Consider the following 23,821-nt stretch of genomic DNA (forward strand, 5'->3'; position numbering starts at 1 on the left):
TATTCATGTCCTGTCATAATAGCCTGTACCAATTACCAATACCAGTTAAATTCAACTCAAAGGCTGCTTTTAAGATTGTTTTCGCTCTCTCATTGATTTCTATATAATTAAACGAGAGAAAGCATGTAATCTGCCTAAAGCTTAACCAAAGATCACGGCTCTGAGGTTCAAATTGTGCTACAAAAGGATCCCACGTTACCAAATTAATGCCGTTATAGAATTCGGTTAGCCTGCGAGACCCTAGCTTTTTATATAGCTGCATCACCTTTTACGAGAGCAGGAGACCCAATAGCTCACAATCTTGAAGGGAGGAATATGCATGGCATGTTGGAACATTATAGCTTTTATTACACCACTGTATAAGGTTTAGAAATATGTTTACAACCTTATATCTTGTCTTTTTTAGTAACTTTGAAATGCTGTATTCGTATTTTCCTTAAACCACCATAATATAAATTCACGGGTTTCGGTAATCCATATTGGATCCGAGAGCAATGCTTTATCAAAGTACCACCTGTTATTATTTTTTCCTTTGGGGGCTGGTAGATGTACTGTCAAGGAGATCAAAGAGTGATCTGAAAATGGGTTAGAAAGGATCGCAGATTCCCCTCTTGCAAGATGGTTGCTTACCAGGAAAAAATCCAATCGGGATGCTGCTTTATATCTAGCTGAATTGCATGTGAATTCAGTAAGGCCTGGGTGATCAATCCTCCATGGGCCTAATACAGCGAAAACCTCTTTCATAATTTTTTAATAATCTATCTGTCTTTGGTTTTAATTGCTTTTTTACCCTTGTTGGAAGTATCTAGGCCTAGATCTTGGATTAGGTTGAAGTCTCAACCCATAATTATAAAACCATGAGCATTTGCCATCAAATCATAAACCTGATCAGAGCCTTAGTGTCATCAAAAAATGGCCCATAGTAATTAAGCAGGACATTAGCTGAAGTTTCAATCCAGATCCACCTTGCTCCCTTGTCCCGAATCACCTTGCCCACCTCCCAATCTAGTGATGAGAAAAAAAGTACACCCACCCCATGCACCGCAGCATGAGGGAGTGCTAAGTTAGGGTTATTGGACTTAAAATGTGTCTCCTGTGGGGAAAAGGATCCTAGCCATTTTGACATTGCTCCTCTTGAACTTACACTTAGAAATCTATTAACATTACTTGAAATTACCTTCAATGGTTGTGTCATTCTCTAAAATAACCATGCCATTTTGAGAAAAACCTGGAAAATTCTCTCCAATGCCTTACTTCAAGTTGTATCCTCTCTAATATTAAGGTTTCATATAACATAAACACTGCTGTTCACCTCTGGGCCTCTGGACTTGAACATATTACCATTTTGCCCATTATCCCGGCTTGACCGCTCTTCATCTGCCCTTTTTTTTATGATGCTTCACCCCCCATCCCCACCACCCCTTCCCTCCCCACCATTTCTGTGGCGGGAGGTAGCCCTTACCTCGCCACCCCAGCCCCCCTCAACCAACAAAGGTGCCTTGACTTGGCACCCGGGAGCACATCACACCCCTCACTTCCTCCGTATATGATACCTATGGTAGTTAAGCTCTGATGTATCATTATTAGAAAGTGCTTTCATTATCAAAAAAAGTGCTTGCGCAGTGAGTAGTACAATCTTGACAGTAGCCCCATCGCATAAAGTGGCTTGTGCAATCTAATCCTCAGATACTGAATACTTATGACGGAGAGAATATTATATCTAGCAGAAACTGATTTAAAAAAAAAGAGCTGTCACAAAACTTTACACAGGTCAATCAGAGATAATAATATCCCCCCACATAGGGGGAAAGAAAAAAGAGTAAAGTGCGATGGTGCAATAGTACTAAATTGGCCGTAGGCACAGTGCAAAAAAGTGCAGAGTGCATTCTAGTATTCATATATTAGAAAATTACAACAAGATAATAATACCTTTACCTATAGAAGCTGACAATAATAGCAGCTATACCCACTACATATTCCCCTAAAAGAGAACAAAGTGTAAGTACCAGAGAATACACACAGTTAAAGTGAACTTAGTGTCTAAATGTCTAAAGTGCCTAGAGTGCAGCAAAATCAAGCTTAATGTTCTACTCCTGAGTATAAACCAGATGATGTAGGCAAGAGTCACTACTCAAATACCCCTATTTTCATTTTTTTCCATTTGCTTGGATGATCTTTTGTAGCAGGTCCTGAGCCTCCTCAGGAATGGAGCAGAGATGGAACCTTCCTTTCCGAAGCACTTTCAGTTTAGACTGCTGGGCAATAGAAACCTGTGCTCCTGCGCTCCTAAATTGGCTCATCATACCCACAAAGTAATTCCATCTTCATGCTACTGCTGCTGACATATCGGAAAACACTCTTACTTTGGCTCCATTGGGTAGAGCAATATCCCTCTTTTGAATCACTGTAGATAGAACAGCCTCCCTAATGCGGTAGTCAGAGAAATTCACAATCATTGTCCTGGGATACTTAGCCCCTGGAATTTTCTGGGAGGGGACTCTGTGGGTCTGAATTACAGTAAGATCCTCAGGTGCTTTCTCAAGTATATGATTTCTAATCATTGACTCCATATAAGCCACCGGGTTAGACTGACCATTAAGACATTCACTGTCCTCCGGGATCCCTGTAAAGTGTAAGTTTGGACGTCTGGCATAATTTTCCATCTCATCCAACTTCAACTGCGAGGCCTGGAGTGTTTTTTTGAAGAGAGGCAATATCAGAGTCACATGCCACAGAGTGATCCTCAATATCAGATACCCGCTGCTCCAGTTCCTTAAATCGCTCAGGTATTTGCTGGACCATAGTTTCAATTTGATCTAATTTTAGATGTTACAAAGAGAGCTCCTGGGCTTGCAAGTTTTTGCAATCCCGTCCTTATAATAACCCTTCACATTATCCGGGGTTAATACGTCAACACCATTGGACCACTAAAATTACTCAACGATGATTTGACACTAAATTGTGATACAGATGATTGTCTCTATCTATGGATGGTCCGATGTTATTCTTTGTAAATATATACATTGTTTTGAGCAATGGGCAATTTATTGAAAAATATCACATTAGCAAAAACCAGTTGATATATTAATCTTTTGTATGGTTTCTATATAGTACTTGATTAAGTAATGGCCCCTGAATTAATTTTCATTATTATAACTAAAACGATTGATGCAAGAGGTCGCTGTGTCCTTTAATGATTTACTCTCTTTATTCTGCGTAGTTATTGGAAAGCCCTTGTCATCATATCATAAAAGATGTGATCAGTAGGAATCCAAGAACAAATGCCATTCTAGAATGAATAATGATGACATATTTTGATTCTTAATTGATCCCTATAAAACAAATGTGAACCCCAATTTTTTTTGTATTATATTAACTTTTCTTTTATGAACATCCATTCATGAGCCACTCTCCAACAAACACCCTAGAGAATCACCATGAGAACATTTTTATTTTCATGCAAATAGAAAAATATACAATGTTATCTAGTAGAGAGAAATCCTATAATGATATTATCTGGATATTAAGCTATACATGAAATCGTGGGTATTGTGTATTAAATTCATGTATTGAAGAATTGAACCATAGAATTGGCATGAAGGATTCACAAAATAATTGGGTGAACGGTGTTAAAATTCCAGCTGAGATAATCAATTGGTAGAGATACAATTGTGGTTCTATGCTGTTGTCATTCAACCGGGTTAGTTTAGGATATCCTAACTCTGTGGAAATTGTGCTGAAACTATTTACATAGGAGACCTCTGTTCCTTCTGTTGATTCAGTGCCACTATGCTCCCGCCATCACTATAAGATTAGGGTGATATTTGTATGAAAGTACAGATTTACTATTCTTAGCTCTGCATCTACTCACCTGTTACAGTATTGTGTAAGTCGATATTGTAAATGGGGAACAGCCATTACAACGCGGTTTTTACCACGCAGTGCATTTACATCGCATGCGTTACAACGCATGCGATGTTACAACGCTATGCCATTACGACGCAAGTCTTTACATCGACTTGCGCTAGATGGCGTGCTAACATTACAAATAGTGTAGTTTACTATCCCAACACCTTCCCTACTGTTAAGTGGACTGGAGTTGGAATAGTTAATTACACTTTTTTAATGTTAGCACGCCATCTAGCGCAAGTCGATGTAAAGACTTGCGTTGTAATGGCATAGCGTTGTAACATCGCATGCATTGTAACGCTTGCAATTTAACTGCACGCGTTGTAAAAACCCGCGTTGTAATGTCATACATCCATTGTAAATGCCATATTGCTGCTAGTCAGTATTTCAGTCACATGTATTGTACCCCCTACCCTTTTACATAGCCTACAAATTAGTAAAATACTGTTCTCATTAAAATGTGTCATGATAACAAATAGATGCAGTATGATCGGAAAACAATATGTGCACCTCAAACAAGGAAGTGCCCACTGAAAGACTTATAGGAGGAATTAAGCGAAGATAGAGCATATGGTGAGGAACTAATGATTTTTGAAAGCTCTCCCCACAGGACAGCTTCCCCTTTGAGAATCAAGTCAGGCGGCATCGAAGTAGCAGGGAATGAATCAGAGGACCACTGCCTATGCTCCCGATTTTTCTCAAACAGGAATTGTTTAAGCAACATATGGTTCATTTAAAGAAAATTGGCTAAATTAAACAAAACCTCTTTAGGAATATAAACTGAAGGCTAGTGGTCTCCCTCTGTTTGCAGCCAATCACAGGCAGACGCAAAGAGTGAGCTGCCAATTAATATTCATTAAACAGCTCATTCTATGATGCCCTGCGACTGGAGATTTTACGATGTGACCTAATTGTACATAGGTCGCATTGGAAAATTATAAGCTTGTCAAACAAAGTGGTTGCACATTGTGCAACCATGTTTTAACCAGTATTTTAGTATATCAGGCTGGAAAACCCCTAATTTGCCGATCAAGTGTGAGTCTTAAAAATAAAAAAACACTTCAGAATCAAAACATATGGCTTAGTAAATCAATGGATTTTTTTACAACTCCAACAGGTATCCCCTTTCAAACATCTCCAGCTATGCAAATGGTGCACTTTTTTGGAAGGCTCATAGCTGAATACCTTAGCACAAAGAATGAAAGACCTTCTCAAAGACTCCAGCGATAACGTTAACTTGAGACCATGCATAGCAACCTTGTCCAGGGGTAAGCTTGACTTGTAAAATGTCATCAAACTAGTAAATTTGGATTCTAAAATCACCATTTGTTGAAACTGGTACTTTCTGTTTGGCTGAGGTGGTGCCCACGCCAGGCAGAGGTTTTGACACTAGGCCTCTGGGAAGCCAGATAATGGCCCCACTAACGATTAAGATCTTCATTCCAAGACCACATGGCGGACAGGACTGAAATTTAGGGGAGACGTGTGGTTTAAAGGGAACGCTCTGAACCACCCCTTACTTCAAAGGCACACTACAGTATAACTACTGCTGACATACTTCAACAGGGCAGAGATACACTTGTGGGGCCGTATGACCAGACATCCTATATTGCGTGGTACACACTGCCAGAGGGATGCGGTGTGCAGATTAATGTTATCAAATGACCTGCCAAATATAATTTGCACTGCGTTACGGTGCAGTGTGCATGTGTATGTGAGTGTGCTTACGGACTTGCCGATATCTTTTACACTGCGCTACAGTGCCTTGTGAGTATGTCAGATTGTGCTGCATGAGAACAGCCTGCTAATAGGTACACTGCACAGCAGTTTTGTTTTACTTGTTTGTTGTCCTGTCAGGGTTAGGTGATTTCACTCACTCTGTAACCTGTGCTTACCCTTCGCAAGGTAGAATATTATGTGGTATGGCTGGGAGGCCTTACAATGCAATTGTCTCACAATACACAGAGGATGATCCTTGTATTCAACAACAATAACCCTTAACTCAGTCCTAGTAGTGTGGCAAAGAGCAGTCAGACATTACATCTGATGCATATGTAATTGAGGTGACTCATACCAAATCTAACACCAATTTATAAATATAGAGTCTATTTTTATATAAATATAGACACCAAAATGAACTTTGTATCATGCATACAACCAGAGTTGATAAATCATTCAAAAATAGATTCACTTTAAGTTTTCAAACCAGTCTCATTAAAATGACTGGTGGATAACACATGTGACGCTTTGTCACTTGCAGGGTGAGTTCAAACAAATTCTCTGGAGTTAAGCTCTAGTGTGTCCCTAGACCAAGCCTCAACACTCAGTTCTCCTTTACCTTGCCCATGGAGTCCGGGTGCAGAGGTATCTTGACTTTCCTTGATGCTGATGGGATTCGCAGGTGCTGTCAAAAAGATGCGGCACTCTGGAAAACAACACTTAGAAATATAGCTATCCTTTACTTTTGGGGAATAAAGGCCTTTCCGGTCCCAGGACCCAGATTCCACAGCTGAAACTTTGCGACCATGTCTGCCGACCCCGGATGCAGCGGTAGCCTGACATCTGTCAATCACAGGAGGGTCGTGCCAAAGATGCTTTGCCACGCACTCTACGTCATCACCTTGAGGGTTCAGGATCATAGCAGCGGGTTTGTTGCTCATGTCAGTCACTGATGCTCGCACTCCCCCTCAAAGTACAGATGTCCTAACAGGGGTTGGTCACAGGGATGACAATCAACAAGCCTTGGCTGCAGCAAAAGTAGTGCGCAGCTACTTCGAAAGATGGAAGTCAGAGAGTAAGGTAGTAGTTCCAAACTTGGTGTTAGCCTGATTACAACTCCCAGCTTGCACTTCACCACTTTTCTTCAGTTTAGCTTGCAGCAGGCTCAGTGGACGGCACTTCTGGTGACACAGCACGATGATGTACCTGTAACTTGCAAGGGGACTAGTCCCACTAGTCCAGGGGAGTCTAACTCGATTTCTGGCATCCACTGGAAAACCTTTTGACGGGAGAGTTGAGTTTCAGCCCCGGACCCGAGTTGTTCATGCAATTCCAGTATATGGTCCCTTTAGAACACTTAAGTGTCCTCTCTTTGCTTTCCACCAGAGTCCATATCCAGTTGTCGGTGTCCAGTTGCTTCTTAGCTTTCTTCTTTGAAATCTTGTACAGAACTGAGGTTCTGTTGTCAGACGAGCCGCTTTAATCCTAGTTCAGGGGGCTTCCCCTTTCTACCCAGAGTCCTCCAATTTAAGGTCTTCCATAATGGCAGAACCCTTCCTCAGTTCCTAGCCCACTCTAAATGTGTGGCTAGCCTTTTGGAGGTGTACGCCTCCTGACTACCTAATTTTCCAACCTGTCTGCAAGGACAGGGTGGAAAGGGCTTTGTCCTCGAGTTGGGGACAAGTAATTACACATCAAGGGCGGTGAAAGCCTTTGAGGCTCACGCCTTGATGACTATAAACACTAGCCATCCTGGGAGGGAGGAGGTGTGACCTCCTTCCTGCCCAGGCCTTTTTCTCCATCCTGGGGAAGTGCTAGCACATCCCACCAGGAAGGCAGACTCTTGTCTTGGCGGCAAACGGATTGGGAAGCCCACCAAGGCACTGGATCAGTAAACCTTAGGTGGGCACCTACTCACCCTCGACACAAGAATCATGTTGGGGTTAAAATTGCACTGTGTTTGACACCAATTTCAATTTAGTCATTCCATAATGGAGCTGACTGTCTCAAGATTTTTCGGTAGCCAGTTCTTGAGACTCTATGGACTGCCGGTCAACTACAGTATAACCTTGCTTTACAGGGTTACTATAGGGATAATTCTAGAGCAGACAGGCTGCTCCTGCAGGGCTGCAATGGTAGACCTTCAGACATACTTTTACTTGGGTCACACAGGGTGGCACAATATAGTGTTGCAGCCCTGGTGACCCCTTTACCATCCTTGCCCTCGATACCACTGGTACCATATGCTAGGGACTTGTAAGGGGGCAAATATCCTTGACAATAGGGTGTACCAATTCACATTACTTTTAAGGGAAAGAGCACTGGCACGGGGACCCAGTTAGCAGGTACCCAGTGCACTATCAAAGTCAAAAAACAGTATCTAGCAGTTCAAATGGGGGAAAAAGTGGGGGAGCATCTGCAAAGAAGCCCAGTTTGCTACATTTGGGTAGCTTGGCACTGAGCAGTCAGTCTTATCACAAAGGCAACTTGTAAAGCATTGGCACAGCACTCACACAATAAATACACTGAGCATCACAAAAGACACTTCACACATGGTCTATATAAATAAAGATTGTTTTCAACACACACATTAATTAACACAAAATGAACATCATGTATTTCTGGGCATAAATCACACTTGGAAATATTACTAGCACTACTAAGCCCATCAGTGTTGAAATAATATCAGTGATATGAACACTTGGGAAGAATCCTATTTTACCCCAGCACCCTTATGCGGTGTGATACATTATCAGACCTGTCCCACCCTTTCAAAGACACAATTCAAATCCACACATTTGTAGGGTACACCCCAGGTCACAACGATATCAGGACTGTGTACACATAGGAATTTATACCACTTTTCAGAAGCACCATGGACCAAGGCCACACATGTCAAACCAATATCAAAACGGAGTATTCATTAGGTAATGAAACAAACAAGTAAAACAAAACTGATGTGCAGTGTACCTATTAGGCTGTTCTCATGCAGCACAATCTGCCACACTCACAAAGCACTGTAGCGCAGTGTAAAAGATATCGGCAAGTCCGTATGAAGCACACTCACGTACACATGCACACTGCACCATAACGCAGTGCAAATGATATTTGGCATGTCATTTGATAACATGAATCTACACCCTGCATCCCTCTGGCAGTGTGGACCACGCAATATAGGATGTCTGGTCCCATGTCCCCACAAGTGTATCTCTGCCCTGTTGAAGTATGTCAGCAGTAGTTATACTGTAGTGTGCCTTTGAAGTAAGGGATGATTCAGAGGGTTCCCTTTAAACCACACGTCTCCCCTAAATTTCAGACCTGTCCACCATGTGGTCTTGGAATTAAGATCTTAATCGTTAGTGGGGCCTTTATCTGGCTTCCCAGAGGCCTAGTGTCAAAACCTCTCCCCCCAATCTAACCAGCCAAATCCAAAAATGGCAGAGGTCTGTTGTTTGATTTACATGCCCAGGTATATGGCTATCTCTGGGGAAATACACAGATATGCTTGCCCAGCCTCCAGTGTGGACTTGAGCCAAACTAAAAGGCACACAAAGGAGTTTAGGGCAGAGAAATGCCCACTCTCTAGAAGTGGCATTTCTAGGCTATTAATGACAAATCCACCTCTACCACAAGGGAGGATTTGTCATTGTGAATCCAATGATAGTAAACAACGTGAGGCTTTTCCACTGTAAGCCACAACTGCAGCTTAAAGTAATCTCAGCCACCTTGACCTATGGGGAGAGCAGACCTGATAAGTAGTGAAAACACACATGGGGGTTCTTCACTACCTGGGCAGGGAACACATATGTATCTGTCCTGCCTTTCACCTGTCAGTTGCTCCACCCCACAGGGCTCGACCTAGGGGTACTCTAGTGTTAGGGAAAGGCACCCTCAGCATTGGTCAGTAATTTAGAAAGGCCATCCTGAGCAGAAGTGCTAATTCACACACACAGGCCTGCAATTGCGGGCTTAAGACATTTGTGAAAGAAACATGAGGGTACTGTAGCTGTAAGCTAAAACTGTAGTTTAAAAGTCATTCAGCAATCCCCCAATGTTGACCCATGGGAAGAGAGGTAGGGAAAACCCACATAGAGATTATTCAAAACCTGGGCAAGTAACACACCTGTACATGCCCTGCCTTTCCCCTACCACTTGCCGCACCCTTCAGGGCTTACCCTAGGTGTGTCATAATGGTAGTGAAAGGCCCACTCAGCATTGGCTAGTGGTTTGGAAATGCCAAGATGATCATACTTGCAACTACACAAAAACAGGCCTGCAATGGCAGAACTAAGAAATGTTGTTAAGGCTATTCTTGTGGGTGACACAATCAGCACTGTGGCCCAGCAGTAGCCAGTGAAGTACCTGCCCTGGATATGTGGTATACCTCTTTACAGGGTACTCACAGGTACAGCTTCTAAACCAATCAGGTAAGCACCACTTCCTACATGTGCAGGAAGGGCACATGCGCCTCACATTGCATTACAGTGGGAATGTGCCCAGAGTTCTAAGACCACGAAAAGAGAATCAGCAAAAACCAGGAGAAAAAAAAAAAAAACGTTTTAGGGATATTCCCTAAAAAGGGCCATGTACAACACCATTCCCCTAAGAATATTTACCGAGGCAGACAAGGTGATCAATCCAAACCCTTTATGAGCTTCTATCAAATCAGTGATGATTTTACAAGTTTGCTGATGTATGTTAAAGTCGGATTTTGGAATGTGACAATATAGCATGAGTAAGTAAAATGGAGTAGAGACTAGATCTTTACTAATTTATCTAAATATATGCATGCCTCTGTCCACCCAACGTGTCCAATAAGCACTTTGCCAACAAGTCTAATATTGGGATAGCACCATATTGAATTAGATAAGAAGACCACAACTTACTTGGTTGGAGAACATTTTCCATATTCGTATCAAAAAACATAGCAAGAAAAACCATATACAAGAATCAATTTTGCTGTCATTGAAGCAGATTGAGAACTTAAGGGTGTAGAAAGTAGGATCACTTTTCAACATCCACCCAGTTTTATCCTCCTTGATTGATTGAAAGCCTCTGTTAAGTGGTGCAGTGAGGCCGCCAACCAATGCAGGACTAAATTAGCGAAACCAAAGCCTCCATGCATGTGATGTCGCAGGAGAACTTAGATTTCTCTCCCTTTCCTGTAAGCTCAAAAACATTTCCTATTGCATTTCATCAAAAATCAAAAGTTTACAAAAACAGATACTTGTCCTTAGTACATAATAAAATGATCCAACTGCTTCATGATTCAAGAATACCTTTGAGATGATTTTTCAGTTTTTCAGAGAGAGTGAAAGTAGAAGCAACCTAGGAGGACCCGGTACCACAGCTCCCACCACCATCAAGTGCGGATAGTAATACACAGAGAGAGAACTGCAATAGCTTCTCAAAGTAAACAAGGTGTTATTTTCTACGGAATGAGTACAAGGGATCCCCTTTGGTAATGAAAGGATGGCAAGATTAACTGAACAACACAATTAAACTGGTTAAGAAAATTACAGATGTTCCGTCCATAGTCTTTTGTGGACCCTAAAACCTTCATCCTTTTCCTTTAGAATGTTTAAATTGTGGGTTAAGGAGGAAAGATGTGCCTGAGATAGTGCCTCATTTAAAGGATAGTTTCAGGTTAAGTGCCTCCGAACTGGGGAGAGGTGCACCGAAAGGACGGAGTCGTCCTTATGTAGAAGACCCCTCACTCACCAACCTAGTTGGTGACATGCTTCATCATCGGGGTCTCACCCGGATAGCCAAGTGCCATCTGGGTGTGCTGCGACACCTGATTACAGTGGAGCTGGTATTTTCTTTTGGTGTGTTCCAGTGAAAAAGTGATTCAAAAATTGGCCAGGTTTAACTCTCTATGGAAAAAGAATCATCTATTCTGGAGCAACTGGACAATGTTAAAAAATTAGGAGATACCGTGTGGGCTTAAATTGGCCTAAGGTATCTTAAAAGTGAAGTGAAAAAGCTGTCTACATGTTTCAACCTAGTGGAAGAGTCTCCAGGTTTTCGTCAGGACCGGTGTTGATAAACAGGGCGGTCTACACACGCTAAGGTGTACCCTACTCTTGGTTAAATTAAAATCCCCACATGTACTCACAGTGGGGAGACATCGTTCCTTGAATTTCTAGAAAGGAAAAGTGCCTGTGAAGACAAAACAAGGACAATATACGCAAAACATAATCAGTTCTGTATACAACATTGATATCAGGCTCCTCTCATTCAACATCCAAAGTTTGTACGACGTTCCCAGTGACTAATACTTCAGTCATGCTAATAGTGCCACCTAAAATCAGTGGTACAAGGGTGCTCTATATTATAAGTCCAAACTTGTATAATCAGCGGGGCTGAAATTCACCCGTGATCCATACATACAACCCAAACAGATGTGTGTTTATGTGCACTCTCACTGGAAATACTGGGGTGCACATTTAAGGTGGCGAGTGATCTAGTGTCTAGCATGAGTCAAACTCGTCAATCGACAAATACACAGTGACTGTTAATAATTCACTTTTACGTGGTTGTCTGCGCACTCACTCAACTTCATGAGTTTATAAAATCAACATAAAAGAGCATGCTCGATGGAGTAGTGTGGTCCACAAGCGAGAAATGGACAGAAAGATCAGAAGACAAAGCTGTGAGTTCGAACCTTACTAGCGGCGCTAAATTCACGTGCCTCAAGGGTGCCGGGGTCAGGGAGCTTGTTCCTACCACGATCTACAGGAGAAAGCAGTAAGGTCGGGGAGTTACAGGGGTGCATTAGGAAAGTGGACAGACTTTGCGGTGCCCACCCGCATCGAGTCTGTTAAATTACTGCGTGTGAAACAGACTCGGCTGTTGTGCCTAGACCAAGACCCGCATCGGCGTCCCGTTCGACAGTGAGGCATTGCCGGTGTAAAGATATCCGGGTTGGTAACGTGAGGGGGCGTGGTCGCGTCAAGGGCGAGGATCTTTGATTGGAGTAACCAGGGGAAACTATGACGCTCGCCTCAGGAGAGGTGTGACGAGGGCGGGTCCAAGGGTGAACCAATCCGTTTTACGGAAGAGCGCCCGAGTGCAGGGAGCACGCGGGTAACTAAGGACGCTTCTGGCTAGGTGACCCTGCAATTAGAGGTGATGGTTAGTGATATTTTCAACGTGAAAGAAAAGGAAGAAAAAGAGACAAAGGTGAAATTAAACGACCTGAAAATCGGAATTGCCACAGGTCATGGTTTGGAGGGCATAATATCCCTAAAAGAAAAATAGAAAAAAGCGCCTGTTTCAAATGGAGAACCGCCAAAAGGAGGGGGATACATTCCATCACGTAGAAGGGTGACACATCCAAATCTTGTCGTTAATGTTGACGGTCAGCCATAGGATTCTGCTGAGCGTCAGATGTTAGTAGTTTATTTTGCAAAAAATAAAAATAAGAATATAATGGGAAAAGTTACTTGGATAGGACAGAATTCCACGGAATGTTATCATTCAATCCACTTTTGTGAGTGGATAATCTATATACCCAGCGTTGTTCTTTTTTGAATAACCGTTGTTGCAACCTGTCTCCTGTCTTTATTTGCTCTATGATGGTCCACCTCATGTCGTTGGTTGTATGGTTCATCAAGAGAAAGTGTTCAGTGAGTTTAGTCATTGATTTTTTGCACCTAATAGTGCTGCGATGTTCGCAGATTCTTTGTTTGATTTTTCTACTAGTCATTCCCACGTACTGAAGGTTGCATGGACAAATGATCCTGTAGACAACATTGGCACTATTACAGTTGGTGTGTGTTCTCAAAGTCCATACTTTACCTGGTTCCAGTTCCAATGTTTTTGCGTTGGCTGTAAGATGACAGACACTGCAGTTACCACATTTGTAGTGTCCAGTGATATCTGGAAGGCCCCATGCATTCAGGACTGTAGTTTGTTTTTCTTGGACCGTTCCTTTTGGACATGTGTTCACTATGGAGTCTTTAAGGCTTCTATTTTTCTTAAAGGAGAACAATGGTTTTTCCCACTTTAGGTTACCAGTATTCAGAATAGTCCAATGTTTGTTGATTGATTTTGTGACCAAGTTCGATGCCGTACTGTATGTAGTCACGCAGGTCAGCGGTGCCTTATCCTCTGTTACAACTTTGTTTTCCATGAGTGCTGCTCTGGGCTGGTTACGTGCTCTTTTCTGGCACTTAGTGAGAATTCCTTCGGGATAACCCTTTTCTGATAGTTTCCTTGTGAGATCTAATGCCTGTTTTCGGTAGTCGGTGATCTTACTACAACTCCGGCGTAGTCTCAAGTATTGTCCATAAGGCAGATTTTCTCTAAGTGGCCTAGGGTGAAAGCTTTCAAACCTAAGCAGGTTGTTCTTCGCTGTTGGTTTGTAATGGGTTCTTGTTTCAAGACGATCGTTTTCCTTGGTAATCACAACATCTAGAAAGAGCATGGTGTTAAGATCTTTTATGTGGGTGAACCTTAAATTCTGATCACAAGTGTTGATCCACTGACAGAATTCAGCGAGGGTGTCTTCCGGTCCTTGCCAGATGGCAAGGACATCGTCGATGTATCTTTTCCAGAAACTAATGTAGGTAAAAAATGGGTTATGATCGTTGAGTATGAATTTTTTCTCAAAATCAAAGACATAGAGTCCGGCCACACTCGGCACGAATGTGCTTCCCATTGAAGTACCCCCTGTTTGAAGGTAGAGGGTACACTCGAATTCAAAAAAGTTCTTCTTCAAAGCCAGTCTGGCACATTCCAGAACAAAGTTCTTGGGTGTCCGATAGGTCCAATTAGTTTCATCAAGGGTTCTCTTGAGAACTTCCAGGGTGTCATCCTGGGGAATGCTTGTATACAAGCTTTCAATATCAAAGCTCACCAGTATTGTGGTGTCATTAACTCTGATATCTTCCAGGAGTTGTAGCAGACTTTTAGTATCTTGTAGATATGTTGTTGTGTTTTGTACAATGGTCTTAAGAAAAACATCACAAAAGCATGACAATGGTTCCAATAAGGAGCCAATACCCGATACTATGGGCCTGCCGGGTGGAGGGATTTTATTTTTATGCATTTTAGGTGAGGTATAGAAATAGGGGATTTTACCTTCACTATTGCACAAGAAATCCGCCTCCTGTTTGGAGATATACCCCTTGGTTTCAGCATGATCAACCAAAGATCTTATCTCTTGTTTCAGATCCGAGGTAGGATTGATAGTCAGTTTGCCATAGTTCCTGTCGTCAGACAGTAGCCTCTGGCATTCATTACGATAGGCTTCCTTATCTTGGACCACCACTCCACTCCCTTTGTCAGCTTGTTTGATGACAATGGTCTCACAATTTTTCAAACTTTGTATCGCAGCGTTTTCCTCCTTACTCATGTTCTGAAAGGGTCGTTTGGGTTCTAGATTTTCTATGTCATTAGAAACTGCCTTTTCGAAGGCTAATACTTCCACTGGGATAGTGTGAGGTGGTGGTATGAATGTGGACTTTGGTCGTAGACCTGTCTCAGTCTGATCTTGATCATTTGATCTCTCTCCTTTCTTTTCAAAAAAAGCTTTGAGTTTGAGTTTCCGGAAAAATCCGGATAGTTCGCAGTGGAGTTGGAATTTATCTAGCCTTGAGGTCGGAACGAAGCCTAAACCTTTATTAAGTACTTTTTCTTCGATGATTGTCAATGGTCTAGTTGCTAGATTTGTTACTAGATTCGGCTGCTGCTTGTCCCTGCTTGGGGTTCCCGTGTCTTGCTCCTTGTATTGAGCCCCACTGGGTCCTCTTCTTCTCAATGTACCTGATTCGTGCCTTTCCTTCGGCCTCTTCCCCTTCTGCCCCTGCCTAAAAAAGGCGGCCTGTATGAATTAGGTGGAAACAAGGGTTTTTGAAAAGGTGGCTGCCATCCATACATTGGATAGTGTTGTGGCTGGTTAAAGGGACCCTGGAAATTTGGCATCATCTGGGTGTTGAAAGTTGGCCAATTGCTCTGGGTCCTAGTCCTTCCCCTTTGTTTTTGTCGGTAGCTGTTTGTGCTTGAATTGCTACTGGCCGTAGATTCGTTACTGGAGACATCTGAGTCCAGGTCTGATTTGTATGAAGGTGTGTAAACAGGATCCGAGTATGGGTAAGACTTGACGTATAAAAAGCGTTTCAAATCTTTTTGAAACTTTTGTACTTTTTGTTGGGTGAGATTATCTTTGTATTCATTGATCTCTTTGTTGATTTCCTCAAGTCTTTTTTTATATCCTGTTATAGTTGTTTTTATATGGCTCTCAGTCAGCTGAATCTCAATTAGCATTGTCTCTGAGAGTCGTAAGGCCTTCTTGATGATTAGCACAATCTAGTCACATGTGCAGTGCCACGCAATTTGTGCCCAGTCTTTTTTGAAGGTAGGGTCATCTACGAAGATGCGTGGTGCATTTGTGACTAGGAGACCTTTAGGTGCCATGTTGTTTCTAAGATATTCTTTCAGGATAGTTCCGTGTAGTATGGTTCTTATTCTGTTCCTTTTCATTTCAGTTAGTTTTTCCCAATCAGTAGTTTCTTAGATGACCCTACCTACCTGAAGTATTAGTCACTGGGAACGTCGTACAAACTTTGGATGTTGAATGAGAGGAGCCTGATATCAATGTTGTATACAGAACTGATTATGTTTTGCGTATATTGTCCTTGTTTTGTCTTCACAGGCACTTTTCCTTTCTAGAAATTCAAGGAAGGATGTCTCCCCACTGTGAGTAGATATGGGGATTTTAATTTAACCAAGGGTAGGGTACACCTTAGCGTGTGTAGACCGCCCTGGTTATCAACACCGGTCCTGACGAAAACCTGGAGACTCTTTCACTAGGTTGAAACATGTAGACCACTTTTTCACTTCACTTTTAAGATACCTTAGGTCAATTTAAGCCCACACGGTATCTCCTAATTTTTAACATTGTCCAGTTGCTCCAGAATAAATGATTCTTTTTCCATAGAGAGTTAAACTTGGCCAATTTTTAAATCCCTTTTTCACTGGCACACACCAAAACAAGATACCAGCTTCACTGTAATCAGGTGTCGCAGCACACCCGGATGGCACTCGGCTATCCGGGTGGGACCCCGATGATGAAGCATGTCACCAACTAGGTTGGTGAGTGAGGGGTCTTCTACATAAGGACGACTCCGTCCTTTCAGTGCACCTCTCCCCAGTTCGGAGGCACTTAGGTACCTCCTAGGGTGTACTCCTCATAGTGTTTATGTATATTGATTAAGGGGACCAGGAGTACCCCCATGCAGAATACCCTTTCTCTCTCATTGTTTTTCTAGTTTCAGGTTAAAACACACACTATCAGTTCTTGTGGATACTGCGGGTGGCCTCCTGAACAAATACAGTGTCAGCTGGGCCACCATGCCATTCATTGCCCAGTTGGCAGAAACAGCCGTCCACACTGGGGGTTGTCTCTATAAAGCAAAAGAGAAATGTTTATGGTGCTCTGGGAGTTTTCATCCAGTGCATGGGGCTCTTTGCTTCTTTCTACTGGTTGTGACCACCATACCTTTCAAGGTTTTTCCAAAAAGAAAAAAGAAAAACTACCTGAAACCTATAAAGGGCTGGAATTTGTGTGCTGTTCATCAGACGATCCTGTGGTGGGTGAAGCACAGGTAAAGGGTTTCTTACAGCCAACTTAGTTTCCACCAACAGAAACAATTGGTTCCTCCACCTCTAAATGCTCTTTCACCACCAGGTAAGTAGACAGGTCATCTTTTCATTTTTTTCAGATGTCACACTTCTGCCCCTTTCCAAATATCCCCCTTGGCTGTTTCATTACAAGGTTCCCATTAATCCTGATTTCTTCAGTAACCAAAATTACAGGCCAAATCATGTGGAATCTTCACAGCTCACTAGATCCGAAAGTAGGTTGAGCAGCTGAGGGAAATACCGGCACAAATGAGTAATTAGCAGGGTAATCTAGTCTAAATTGACCAGCTTGCCCTGTAATTCCTTATTTCCACTCCGCCAACTACGCAATACACACCAATAGCCAATCCCCCTAGAGCATATTGTAAAACTAGCATAAGCAGTTGAATTCTGTCTAGAAATACAGAACCAAACATGTGCCAATGATGAGGAGATCAATAATGGAAGCAGAAGGCAGTAGCTTGGCACAGAAGTTCGTTTTAAAGCATGGGCAAAGTGGGCAATTGCCCGGGCCCCCCTCTTTCTAACCCCCCCCCCCTGCCACCGGTTGAGTGATCTTTCTCAGTTTCTCTTACTCTGTCCAACTTTCTCTGATTTCTCTATCGGGCCCCCTCTCTTCATGCCTCTACAACAGACTCTGCTTCTACACCTAGCCTAATGTTTAGGAGTTTTAAGCCCCTGTCAAGACATAATTCAGCTATGTGTGTGTGAACCTTTAAGTATAAATCAGTTGATATCATGCAGGCTTGATTTATCAAAAACTAAGTAATGCATTCAAAATGGTCTGAACATGAGGCAACAAAATGTCTTCTTCAAGGTCACAAAAAACCTTCAGATATGGTGGCACTCTTCAATTGTAATGGTAAATTTATGACGCTGGATATATTTTACTACTACTCCCGGTGGCTAGAGTATTTCATGTGAATTCCCTTTCCATCCTTCCACTGCACAAGCCTGTTGTGCAACTTCCAAAGCTTGCAAGTTTATAGGTTAGGTATTATTGGTGCTTATTACAGGCAGTTGAGGAAATGTGTAATTTTAATGTCATTCTGTTTTATGGGTCTGTTCTTCAATTTAGGTACGCCTGTCTATCAATGTACTCCGAGGCGATTAAACAGTTTGAATATTTGTGTGCCAGTTGTACATTTCAATTACAGATGGCGATTTGTGGCCTTTTATATGGTGCTGCACTGACGTTCCTTTATGCCACTTGTACTATGAAAAACGACCACGTGACCGGTGTGAAAAGTATTCCTCTCCTGGAATGGGTAAGAGCCAGTAATGTCTCAAAAAACAGCACCAATATTACAGCCGATATCCTCTACATTAATGTATTTTATACAAGTGTAAATATCGTCCATTTATTGTAGAGCACGGTGTTGAAGGGTTGCATGTCAACACAGAAGTGTCTCTGAAGCTTTTGATCGTGTCATGTTTTTATGTATTTGCCTGTCATGTCAGATGTCGCATTGTTCTGTCACATGCATGTACTTTAGGACCTTCCCTCTAATGCCATATTGCCAATTACAACTGCACCACTTATGTACAAATCCTCCCCAAACCATACTTTGAAGAGCTTTTGATCATGTCATGTTTATATGTATTGGCCTGTCATATCAGATGTCGCATTGTTCTGTCACATGCATGTACTTTAGGACCTTCCCTCTAATGCCATATTGCCAATTACAACTGCACCACCTTATGTACAAATTCCCCCCAAACCATACTTTGATGAGCTTTTGCTCTCAAATGGGCAAAGTATGCAAATTTTATTTTGCAACCCTATTTGCTGTCATGCCGCGTGCCTCAGATCAACTGAAGATATAGGTCAATTTCGGCCCCACATTTCTAACATAAACCTCATCCCTGAGGGCCTTCTAACATGCCTCTAGTGTTTCTCCCTCCTGCTTGTAATCATAGCTGCAAAGACTGGTTAATCTGTGCAACAAATTGAACAGTTTTTGTGAATGTCAGCACTTTACATTAATAAATTACCGAGGGCTGATTGGATGGACTGTGGCTGTGTGAGGCCCAAAGGACACAGGACCTAGGCAAATGAAGGGAAACTACACAAGTCTCATAAGAATCATCACAGAAAGCAAACATTACCATTGGTTACTCAATTCAGATGAGCAACAAATATCATAAGTCGAAAGAAGAAACGAAGTACAGAATCAGCGGGTGGACCGACATAAAGTCAGCCGCTGGGGAAAACGAGCAAAAGGTCTGGTGAACATCCCAGATAAGGCACTCTTTATAGATTTTCAAACAAAGATACACTCAAGAAATGAAGTAATAATGACAACAACCAACAGATTTTTATAAAAACATACTACATTAACTGCAACACTGCTAGAGATGCCTTCAAAATGCATAAGAATTGCTAACCTGTTCCCTAAAAGCAAGAGAACGCCATTACATCTTTGAACTTATTAGGGTACAATAGACTCTTCAAAGTCACTTGCACGGACAGGAAAATTCGCTGAGTTGTTGCAAGAGTGAGTACAGTTAGAATACAGCTTCAGAGCAATTTCCAAAATAAATGTATTTTGTTTCAGCATAACAACACTGAACGGATCCAATTTAGACTATTTTATGAAAGAAAGTCACTGTAGAGAGAAAAACATGCATGCAGAAAACTTTCCATTGCACTTTTAAAATCCACATTCTCTTCAGTTGTAATTGAAAAATGAAAAAACCTAGATTTGTTTTTGACACCTAATTCTGCTAACTGAAACACAGAAAACGACAATTGAAAGCTTAAATAACAAATCTGGTGTGTCATGTATCTATTACGGTTCTAATTTTGAAATATAAGGAATTTAAGTCAACACGAAAGGACAAACAGAATTGTAAACATAAATAGAGAAATTAAACATTTGAAAATAATCAGCAAACAGCCTGTGCGTCAGCAACATGATACCTCAGTAGCAGTTTGTAGCACAAAAGGGTCCACCTTTCCACCGCCTCAATTCTGTGTGCTATTACAGCACAGAAGTTTGAGATGATAAAGGGAGTGAGGGAAAGGATGGGTATAGCAGGGAAGGAGACCTAGGAAGAAAACAACATAAATGTTCACTCTTACCTTTATTAATACATATATGCACATTTCCTCACTATGCAAGTACCTATAACAGAAAATATCATCCGTTATTTGTATGGATATGTAGGACATGGAATTCTGAACCAACCAAAATATGGACTGAGGATGTTCTGCAAAAGAGGAAAAATTACAAAAAGATCTACTCACACCTCCTTCCCTTATGTAACCACCCACCAGAATGACTAGCGTATATACAGGTCAACATGCTTCGTACCCACCATTAGAATGCACAAGCCAGGCTTCACTGGGGAAGGGAATGACACCTCACTCTATGATGCACCCCCTGTTAAATGGCAAACATGAAAACATACAGATTATTTCTCCTCTTAGTCCTTCAGTCCTCCAGCAGAGCACATAAATTATATGTTTATCTAATGTATCTCCTTGTCTCAAATGCTATTGTACTCCTCATAGCTTGCATTTGAGTAATGCAGAGATCAAACAAGATATGTCATTTTTGGGAATATTCCTCAGTATCTTCATAAACAATTAAGCCTGGGCAGAGTTCGCGGAGTTCTGCTATGCAAAACTCCGCAATGTGCAAAAAAACTCCGCCGCACTACGCGGTGCTCCGTGAGCGGCGGAGTTTCTTTAGATACATGCAGTTTGCAGTGATTTTCAGTGCCAGGTGCTTGTCCACCCTGTGCAATCATCGGGAACGGCATCATGCACAGCGCAAGCGGGCGCAGCTTCCTTTCTGCAGCTTGAGTAGATTTTTACTCGAGTAGCAGCTTTCTCAACGCGAGCAGACGGTTTCTCAACGCAAGCTTTCGTGAGCATACGCGACCACTCGCAATGAAAAATTTGACCTCCCGCTTTGAGAAATCTCGCCGGGAGGTTGATTTTCCACGCTTGCGCTCACCAACTTGATGTTGACTATCCCGAACGAGGAACTCAGCGAGCTCCACGTAACACTGAGTACAGATTCCTCTGCAAACTCCTCGAGCAGAGTTCACCGCCCAGACTTATAAACAATGTCACTCCAATCAGAAATTCATGTACATCAGATTGCTCCCTATAGCCCAGAAATGGACATGCAGGGCTGGACTGGCCGTAGCGGGCACCGGGCAATTTCCTGGTGCACCGCACGGGTGGGGGATGGTTTTGGGCCTCTGGGGGCTGTTTTTGTTACAGGGCCGTGCAAAATCGGCCCTGTAACAAAATTGTCCGAAACCGGCCCTGGCAAAGAACTCGGCAGCACCCCCAACCCCCCAGGGGGGAGGCGGACGAGCACTTGACCAGGGCTGGTTTTGGATCCCTGTCCAGCCCTGTGGGCACGTTGTTCATTAAGAAAGCACAAAACCCCAAGGTATGAGGGACAGTACATGTAAAGGATTAGTGCTCCTATTTAGCCATCCGCCTATCGTTTTCAAATATGTAATTGTCTGTAGGATCTTAACTAACCTGCAAGTTGGAATCAGTGCATCGTGTCTCAGTTGGGATCCCAAAGCTGCCCAAAGAACACACACGCTCCACCAACATGAGACAAAATACACAAGGTAAAGTCTCCTCGGGTGCCCTACACGTGAATAAGGCAGAAACAGGAATGATGCTGTAGCACCCTTGCTGCATCAACAGCCCAGGTAGAACCAGCAGCGAGACATGCTGTTCATCGGAATAATCTGTATCGCAATGCTGGTGAAAGTGATTTTTATAGCCCCGCTTTTCCTTTGACCAATAGGGAACTCAATAGACATACAAGAGGCACTCACACAGCAGCATGGGATATGTAGTTTCCTGATGGTTAAACCTGATGAAATCTTGTGTTCCTGGCTAAACTTATCTGGGCCACCACTTTCTTAATGTCTGTGATACTGTGGCACACTTATGCAATGTCAGGCCTTCCTGGTCCTTTAATCATGCCCTTGTCATTTGTGGGCACATGGCAGCGTTCACGACGGGGATAGCGTTGGACTTGACACTGTGTGACTAACCTAAAATGCTCTCTCTTTGTTACATTTTTATGTTTGTTACTATTCCACTGGATAGAGTGAGAGTGCTCGCACAAAAAGGTTTGAATTATATGAACCATGGTGGAATTTGTGTTGAACTAGTTGTAGGCATTCATTATATTTGCATTACATTTTTTGTATCCATAACCACATGATACCATCATAATTTGAAACATATATGGTATGTTTTTGGTAATACATTCATTTACTAGTCAGTTAGCAACATCTATTACAGTTTCACAGGAAGAAGCCAAATTAATAATTTTTCTTAATGAAAGTAAATAACTCGAACAACTATGACTAACATCAGACAAAACCTACATACATTAATTTATCTTATAAGAAAAGAAAAAAAATAGAAATCTCACACACCAAATATAAGATATCATTATGAAGTTGAAAGTATTCATAGAGAGAAAAGGATATATCTCAGTCACTCATTGTGTCTGGGATGGTATACTTTCATCATCAGATGGAATGCATTCTTTTTTTATAAGATTTTTTTTATTGTTTTTAAAAGCAATAAACAAGCTCTCATCAAGCAAACATTTTTACGTATGTTACATAGCACTACATAGCGTCTCATGGCCACGTCGCAGACTAGACACATAATTTTACATCCCATACACCAGTACACCCCTCCAAAACATAATAGGCTCACCAATTGTTCCAAACTTTGTCATATTTGCGGGCACACCCTCGAGCGGTATAGATAGTCTCTTCCAATTTTGTGCACCAGTCCATGCAGCGCCTTCTAGCCTCCAGGGGAGGGGCATTGCAAAGGTACAATGTTTAGCTATATTCCTTTTGGTCAGCAGCTCTACCAAAATCCTTTATCCTCTAGAATACCCAAAAGAGCGAGTCTGGGACCAATTTTCACGTAGGAACCCACCACCTTGGATCAAATCGAAAAAATGTGAAACCAGTTTTGCTGTATGATGGGGCAGAGCCACACAGTATGGAAAAAAACCTCCTCTAGGTGTCTGACACAAGCAACACACAGGGGAGGGATACACCCGAGCTCTCCGAAGTTGATAAGGTGTAAGATACGCCTGATGAAGTAATTTAAACTGGATGAGCTGAAGCCTTACCAAAATCTCCAAAACCCGGGGTGCAATGCAGGCGTCCCCGCCAGTTTGACTCCTTCAGGGGCCCCATCCACTCCTCCCATTCAACTCTCAAGGGTCCAAGTAGGTCTGGGGAGTGTACCACCAGGGGTTTATAAATTTGTGATAATCCTCCCCTCCCAAGGGACCCATCAGTGCCCACATCTCCAGGGGAGTAAATTCTGGGACCTCCTGCAGGTCGTCATGTTAGTAAGAGCATGTTGGAGCTGGAGATACCGGAAAAATTGTGAGGCATGCAGTTGGAATTCCGACTGTAAGTCCTGTAAGAGCAAATGTGACCCTTGTCCCACACATTCCCTAGTTTTGTGATGCCCTGCCAGTCCCACCCTTGAAACCCCTCTAGCCACGCCACCAAAACCAGC

The 23,821-nt window shown here is 42.4% G+C and overlaps 1 protein-coding gene across 1 annotated transcript in view; it reads left to right on the forward strand.

Moving 5' to 3' along the window:
• LOC146821707 (uncharacterized) overlaps positions 1–23,821 on the forward strand; it is an 857,433-nt gene that overhangs the window by 424,031 nt on the left and 409,581 nt on the right. The window contains exon 11 of the mRNA XM_085612743.1: positions 18,435–18,545. Within this exon, the coding sequence (XP_085468869.1) occupies positions 18,435–18,545 (111 nt within the window). The remainder of the gene's footprint in view (positions 1–18,434; positions 18,546–23,821) is intronic.

The sequence above is a fragment of the Triturus cristatus genome, chromosome 6 (genome assembly GCF_964204655.1).
Source record: "Triturus cristatus chromosome 6, aTriCri1.1, whole genome shotgun sequence".
Classification (NCBI taxonomy): domain Eukaryota; kingdom Metazoa; phylum Chordata; class Amphibia; order Caudata; family Salamandridae; genus Triturus; species Triturus cristatus.